The sequence below is a fragment of the Neodiprion virginianus genome, chromosome 4 (genome assembly GCF_021901495.1).
Source record: "Neodiprion virginianus isolate iyNeoVirg1 chromosome 4, iyNeoVirg1.1, whole genome shotgun sequence".
Classification (NCBI taxonomy): Eukaryota; Metazoa; Arthropoda; class Insecta; order Hymenoptera; family Diprionidae; genus Neodiprion; species Neodiprion virginianus.
Genome location: NC_060880.1, coordinates 4,810,052 through 4,818,371, shown reverse-complemented (window position 1 = coordinate 4,818,371; position 8,320 = coordinate 4,810,052). Strand labels below are relative to the sequence as shown.

The 8,320-nt window shown below is 37.0% G+C and overlaps 1 protein-coding gene across 2 annotated transcripts; it reads left to right on the top strand.

The window, feature by feature from the left end:
• Positions 1-14: 14 nt before the first annotated feature.
• On the top strand, positions 15-6,770 carry LOC124303710 (uncharacterized). 2 transcript variants are annotated; one of them, XM_046761266.1, is made up of 9 exons: positions 15-111; positions 320-355; positions 459-588; positions 5,202-5,236; positions 5,365-5,400; positions 5,511-5,713; positions 5,819-5,948; positions 6,175-6,327; positions 6,432-6,770. In XM_046761266.1, the coding sequence occupies exons 1-9, from the start codon at positions 78-80 to the stop codon at positions 6,707-6,709; spliced, it is 1,035 nt and encodes a 344-aa protein (XP_046617222.1). In that variant the 5' UTR covers positions 15-77; the 3' UTR covers positions 6,710-6,770. The 2 variants fall into 2 exon arrangements, with proteins under 2 accessions (XP_046617222.1, XP_046617223.1); XM_046761267.1 differs by lacking the exons at positions 5,202-5,236; positions 5,365-5,400; positions 5,511-5,713; ... (1 more) ...; positions 6,175-6,327; positions 6,432-6,770 and adding exons at positions 786-915; positions 1,283-1,435; positions 1,683-2,027 and having other exon boundaries at positions 16-111; positions 459-658.
• The last annotated feature ends 1,550 nt before the right edge of the window (positions 6,771-8,320 follow it).

The following is an 8,320-nucleotide window of genomic DNA, read 5'->3' as shown; positions in this document are numbered from 1 at the left end:
TCTGCTCAGCGGATATATATATAAGCGCTGGTAAAAATATTTAATTCAACGTTGTACTAATATTCACTTTTATCAGCATGAAGACTATTGCGGCTCTGTTACTGATCGCCGGTAAGTTCTCAGCCTTAAAGTTTATTATTAACAGCACATTATCGAATATGAAATACGGATAAGTGAGCAAGCCTTTTTCATCGCAATTTATGATATTTCATAAGAGAATTTCAAATTACAATTACTCTAATATATCTCTACGCATGTGGGTAGACAACGTATTTATCGTTGAAGAAAGTAATTTGTTCCTCATCATTAATTGTTTCAGCCACGGCATCAGCTATCGAGTGGACCGATCTTCGTGGTAATTAATCATCTACAATCAGGATGCGAATGACATAGTTTTTGTTTTTTCTGCCTATTTCTTCTTAAGATTTAACCGACTCTTCGTTATTACAAAATTTCAGTGAAATGGAAATTTTGGTTGCTCGACCCATTCCACTGGTCGAGTTATTATCAGATGCCACGCACAAAAGCTGATGCCATTTCCAATGACTGGGTTGAAGTGTCTGGTCTCAGTTCCTTGGATGTGACTGGGTATTGCCTGGATGGTGACGGTCGCGTTTGTCTTTATTATGATTCCTATGGGAACATTGCCGCTATTCATGTAATCATTAATTGCGTGTTGTCATACTTAAAATTAGCCGAATGGCTGAATGCTGTACAGAAATTACGTAGGACCATACGGTTGATGAAATCGGAGAAATGTAGATGTGTACTGTTTATTTTTTTAGGCCGGTATGCTCGTGAGCGATGTTGCAGATATGCAAAGTATATACAACATGTCGGTGTTCAACCAATATGAGATAAAAACGATATTCGAAGAAGAGTACTGGACTAGTACTCTTTTATTCATATCCCCTGGTTAGTGGTTATATTTTCATTTAGTGCAAGTATAAATATATACATACAATGGAATTATAAATTTTTTTCCGTTACGAATTTATCGTACCAGTCCGATTCTACTTTTTGTAAGAGAATGTTGGTTTATAAAATGGGGACGAAATACCTTGATGAAATCAATCAACTTTCTTTTTATCAATTGACGGTTTGATTATTTGCAATATTTCATAGTTATCGTTTCATTCGTAAAAATTTGTCGCAGCAGTGAAATTCGATGCGAAAAATCTACCGAGACTGGATGATCAATGCGGCAAATAGTTTCTTTGATTTGTCATTTTCGATGCATTCAATAAAGCCCATTCGTATCTAATTGTCATTATCTTTTCAGACGATATTGCAGCTGGTGGTCGCGACGAAACGAATGATCTCACCGGCACTGAAGGAATATGGTTCGTAACCACGGACGGATATATAACAATTCCCAGGAATGTATCAGATTGGGATTCTGCATGGACGAAAGAAAACTGCATTCCTGAAATGGGTAATGCATAATTGGTCCACGAATATTTTTAAATATTAATAAGTGTCAAATACCGATAACAATTTATGTATAACTATTGGTACCTTATGATAAATGATCCAACAAGTACCAGGTTATATTAATCATACTCAAATGGAATTCAAAGGCACCAATGAATCTGTGCGACATGGACGGATATTGTTCCAATCTGACACGAGAATTCGCGACTATAAACATCAATTGATAAGTTATTTTATACGTATTTCAGGCACTCACTATTACTACGCGATGAATACATCGACCGAGTGTACAGCCTTCCAGCCTTGGTTCTTGTTGGAACAAGATGGCGAGCTGAGCGGTGTCGGACTACAGGGATTCGGATCAACGACTTACAAAAGCCGAAACTGGTATGAGGAGGTTCCAGCCGCCGCTATCAGGCCCACAATCCCGACGACCTCAGATTGTGTCGTAGAATGGGCTGCCGAATACGGTGTAATTTCAATGCACATTTACTTCACTTCCAAACCATGGGAATACTGGTGTTAATTGCAGAAATCCAGGTGCAAAAATGTTAATGGCTGAATACAATTCTATGATTATTGTGAAACAATTACATTTCATCTTTTAATTGATATCTTTCGTTGTAATTGGAAAAATTCGACTTCCTCCATGTGTCGACACTTTTTCAGACGGTATTTGGGTATGATAAATGGTACACGACGCTGATCAAAAAATACCATATTTTATATCTATCGAAGTACGTATAACCTGCAACTTATACATTAGATAATTGTCATCATAATGGCAATATGCACTTACTTCATTCCGTATACTTATTTATTCACCGTATTTTTCTATTCCATTACTTCGTTCACCGTATAATTGGAGTTACAGAAGCTGACAAATTGAAAACGACGCGCTAACGTTTCTATTATTTTACTTTTCTCTTATTGATTTCGACTATACTCCCAGTCATTTACATAATTTCAAACTATTACTGTACCTATTCTACATCAGCACCGATTTTTAGGTTGTTTATTATCCGCGGTTGCTATACCGCTATAATGATTTCAACTGACCATTTTGCGAAGTTCGTTTAATTATTTTTAGTTATCCAATATTGTGTACTAATTTCCTGAAATTCATACTTGGTTCGCTTCTGTTGAGGTATTCACAAGGTTTGATTTGTGAGATGGGTATAAGTGCTGATTGGACGCCTCGGTGGTTATTCAACTACTTTGAAAGCTAACATTGAGAAAACGTATACGTTTCGAGAATTATGTGCCAATCGAATATCATGGATGAAACCTGCAGTTTATTATCCAACAGTTGAATTATGGTAATGGCAGTGTGAGAAATATGAGATAATGAATGCGGTTCGATTCTACAGAAATCACTTCTACATTGAAAATTTTTTACAGAATATGTTCTACCGACTCGTTTGTACACAAATCTATTTTACGGAATATTGTTTTCATACAGAAAGGAATTCGAAATTCACATCAGAAATGATTCTGCATGAATTATTCCACAGGAGAATTGTAGTACAGAATAATTTACTACGGAAAAAAAATTGCTCCGTTGTCTTGAAACAGAAAATAATACGATCAATAGAAACTATACTTACGTAGATTGCAGATATATTTCACGAATACTGACGCACTCTGGAATATTTATCCCCGAGCGTTGAGCGCCAGCTCGGAGCCGCTGCGCTTGCTCTCAGGATCAAAAAGTATCAAGTCAACGTGCAAAAGACGCGGTCAGATTTGAAAACTTGATAGTGCGTAAAAAAAAAAAAAAAAATTAACTGAAAAGCTACATGATCAGCAGATGAAGGGTGCTTTATTTTTTTATGTACGGCTTATAGAATCGATACGCAAAATACACGTCCGATTCCCATAATTAATCTATATGTAATCGGACGTGACCGATAAATCAATACTGTTTTGATTGTTCAATACTTAGCATAAGCCCAAATTCAACTGGATTCGAATCGCAGATGGAGATGTACATATTAGTAGACGATAGACAATGAATCACTGTAAGTTTTCAGTAATTTGGAGCTTACGAATTTTGTCAATTATTTCATTATACTGCGGTAATATCAATTGTATAGCACCTCAAAAATTGGTTCGAGAAACTTATTTCGCGTCAGAAGGCGCTATTACTTCAGGGAAATAAAAACGCGATCGTGAACTATCGCAGGCTCCTCTCTGACTAATACTCATTGTATCGATAATTCTTTTTGTTGCGGGTGGTGCTAGTCGTCGATTATTCTGATTATGGTAAATAAAATGAGAAGAAAAAGACTTTTTGTGTTATAGTTGAAATAGAGACAAATGATTGGAAATATCGGATTTTCCATGGCAGGTGAAAAAGTAAACCAAAGGAAGATTCTGCTCCTATTCAGAGCTAATCTAATTTCCGCAAAAAGTAACGGTTTACGGATATTCCTCAGAAATTTGCACTCGTGTGCGGCGACTCGTCACTCTAAGGGTGAACTGATCTCTCACGCTTCAGTTTTCATCTTGATCGCTTCGATTGCTGGTGGCGCCCTCTGCACGCGAAACACATTTATTGCGCATTTTCCACATTTTGATAGTGTATGTACGCAAGTTTATTCTTCCGGCATATCCATCGAGGTAACCCCACGCTTTGAATGCGAGTACTTGAGTGACACGGGCTCCTTTGCGTTCTGTCTTTCAGATCCGCCTGTTGCACCTTGCGTTCACTCCTTGCCTCCGAGCTTTTTTACTTGAACCAAGCAGGTATTCATTCACCTCCCTCAGGGGCGCGACCCCTGCCGTCTCGGAAGTGAATTCTTTCCATTTCCCAGGTTACTTCGATCGATAATTAACTCGTTCTCAGGACCGTTCTCGTACCGTGGTGTCAACAACAGTCGCAGTTGGAAAATGTCCTCATAACATCAGAGCCTGGTTGTCGGCGCCATTTTATCGCCAGATAACCTGAATTTTCAATGCTTAATGGAGGCAAATTGTAATTCTTGGGATTTCTAATTACTCATGTCACATAAATTAATGAGACATAATCTATCATATACCTATTCTACCATTAACACGTGAAAAAACATGGTCCACAGGCAGCTGTTAACCTGGTTAAACTATTTTTTTCCACCAGATGGCACATTGCAAAGTGACTCGACCGAACGGTTGTGGCAATGTTAGATCGAAGGTGATAAGATTTAAAAGATGAATAATCTTGTCCCACGGGTCGAATCACAATACAGTTGACAACACTTATAAATATTATCATCTATTATTTCCTAAGCCAAGCTCGTATTTAAAAAATGTAGAGCAGCGTGTTGTATGCAATTTTCACATTTAAACATTATATATCTCAACGTTGGCCTTAACATAAAACCCTCATTTTACGATGTCACGTACAGAGGCCGAAAGAAATAAACACCTGCAAGAAATTTCAAATTCAAACTGCAATAAAGATAATTCTGCTGAACAAATACAGCAAACGTGCAAACAGGAAACACGAACAGATTACAAACATACAAGTCCTTATTTTCAGAATAGGGGATAACGTTTTTAACCAATCGTCTCGCGCTGGAATATCTAAATATCCTAATCACTATGCATAATCAGCGGCTTTTCCCACGATTAATCATGTGAGCAGCTTCAGCCAACCACCATACAACCTCCTCCCTCCGATTTTGAGCAGGAAGTTCGGAAAAGATCAAGATTAAGACTTCGGTATATATAAGCACTCGTAAAGAATAATTTACTCCACATTCAAAATCATTGAAGCAGTTCGCCAGAATGAAGACTTTCGCTCTTCTGTTACTGATCACCGGTAAGTTCTCATTCCCAAATAATACTGCATTTCAATTCGACTCATACATCACCGCAGATGTAACGTGTTCGTGCGAATGAATATAAATTTCAAGAACAAACTAATTTCTTTCTCATTGGTTGTTTCAGCTGTAGCATCTGCTATCGAATGGGCCGATCTTCGTGGTATAATTATAAATCGTCTACAGTCAGAATGCAAATGACAATTACTCTTTTCTAGTCTACTTTTCAATCTTGAATGTACCCAATTCTTCGATATCATAACTAAATTTCAGTGACATCGACATACTTGGGGTCGGACCCTTTACACAAAAAGAGCTACTTCCAGATGCCTCGTACAAAATCTGATGCCATTAACGAGAGTTGGGTCGAAGTAACAGGTTTGACTTCCCTGAATTTGACTGTGTATTGCTTCGAAGAAGGCGACGGTCGCGTATGTCTTGAATACGATTCTTACGGGAACATTGCTGGTATACAGGTGATTATTGTTTACGTTTATCGCGTCGTATCATCGAAGTCGTACAGATATTTGGTACTTGATAAAATTGAACATATACAGGGAACGCACCATTTGATTTTTCAGGCTGCCGTACTCTGCAGTGACGTCGAAAATGTACAAAGTATTTACAACCGGTCGAATTTAAACCAGTGTCAGATCAAAACGATATTTGATGAACAGTATTGGACCAGTACAGTCTATTTCATATCCCCGGGTTAGTCACTAAATTATCTTCCACCGTACAATTACGATATTGTTGTAGAATTGGTGCGAAATATCTCAGCAATTTTTTGGTCGTTCTTCGATATTTTTAAATATTCGGTAGCGATTGGATTCGACTTTAAAAAAATATTCCGGTCGAGCTGATCGAGGTTTGTCTAATCTATCGTTCCATATGTTGCCAATTAAACTTCGGTATCTAATTATGATTCTCTGCTCAGAGACTATCGCAGCTGGTGGTCGCAGCGAAATGAACGGTCTTACCGGGACTGAAGGAATCTGGATCAGGACAACCGATGGATTTATAGAAATTCCCAGAAATGTATCGGAATGGGATTCTGCATGGACGAAGGAAGGCTGTTATTCTGCAGAGGGTAATCTTTAATTGATCTCAACATTGTGACCGTGTTCGTTGTGTTTATTGAGAGTTTTTATGCAACAATGGTATTTAATTACAATTTTCCATGTACCTCTGCAGGCATCCACTATGAGTACGCTATGAACAGTTCCATGGAATGTACAAACTTGCAGCCTTGGTTTTTAATGGAACAAGGAGGCGAGTTGAGTGGTTTCGGATTACAGGGATTCGGTAATACGACTTACAAAACTCGTGACTGGTACGAACACTTTGCACCAAATTATTTTAGAGAGGTGATACCGACAACTCCGCAGTGCGTCATTGATTTGGGTAACGATTATGGTTTCAACAGTATGCATGTATTCTTGACTTCAGAACCATATAAATACGTTTGCTAACAGCTAGAGTGTAGGACGTGCGATGATTATACCGTGAATAAAATACCTCAAATTATATGAATCGGGTATTTGTGTTTAAAATTTTTATCGTACCCTCTACCAGAAACCAAAACTACACACAAATGCTGCATCGAACAAATGATTTGTGTTATCAACACTTGCCTGACAGCGTTAAAGAAAAAAATTCGAATGAATTGAGAATAATAATCTTTCGACATTTACATATCTTATCCGTCTCTTCGATAATCAAAGGATTCACTTTTGTCAAAATCTCACAACTATAGAAAATTCTGTGCCGATTGAATAGTTTCGATGAAGTCCGCAATTATTATTCAGCAATTGAATTGTACATTCATTAGAAACAAAGTCACCGTTTCTTTACATTTACAATAATTCATTTAATATTCAACAAGCACTTAGTTTTTTCGAAGAGCTCACTCCATTTTAAAATATATATATTTATATATTTTATGATTTATTAATCTAAATTACACACAAAAAAAATATATATATATACACGTGCATATAATAAAGAAAACTACGAAAAGGCAATAAGGGCAATCGGATAAATTAACGAACGAAACTGAACAAACACGTACGAGGCTAAATCATACTCGGATCGCTAGCGATAAGTTTACATTACATATTTATATATATATATATATACCTTACTTTTACACATGTTATATGCATTTTATACAAATAATCACGATTTTACCATATACACGATAGGAAATAATAGTTCAAACGATTATTTCAGCTGGTTATACATTCTGTTTTCATTTTTCTTGTTCTTTTATTAAACATCGAGACGGAGATATGGTCAATGTGATATACAAAATTATTTATTATTTTAATTTGTTTATTGGTATTGTAACAGAAGAAGGGCATTCCGTCACAATACTTCGCGTTTTTGTACATTCCACGAAGCACACGTGAATAATTGAATTTTAGTGTTCATCAGACTGTTGTGATCGAAACGACGGTGCGTTGGCAATTTTCTGAATTGCTGTGTGAAATGATTGGAATAGACAGTTTATGTGTATAAACGATAATGAACCCAATTCGATCCTTTCACCCCAGAAATTATTGCTGTGTATCGCGCCGTATGCGGCGTGCCACGCGATAATTTTGAATTTTGTGAAAATATTCTCAGCGATTGTGAGTGTTTGGGTTTTTAGTTTTTCAACGATTATTTTCCTCCAATAAAGGATCATCCATAAGACATTCTATCGAATTCCCCGATAGCGAACGAATGCATATGAACATAATTTTGATTCTAAATTTAGAGGAAAACACCTGGAAAGTAGTTATTTATTAGTCGGAATTGTGAATGTTTCGACGTGGAAGCGTGACGACAATATTTGCAACGGCGCACGGCGTTTACATAAACGACGAAATGATCGACGAATTCCGCATAAACCTTGAAAGGCGACAAATATATTACCCTGGAAATTATATATTTTCCAATAAAGGACGCGGCGATGCACGAATTAATAATAAAACTTCGAAGGTGGTAAATGTGTTTCGAAGCGTGAAAACAGTATCTCGAAAAGATAACGAGCAAAAGGTGGAAGCACGTAATATATAATTCTCAGACTTATGACGATG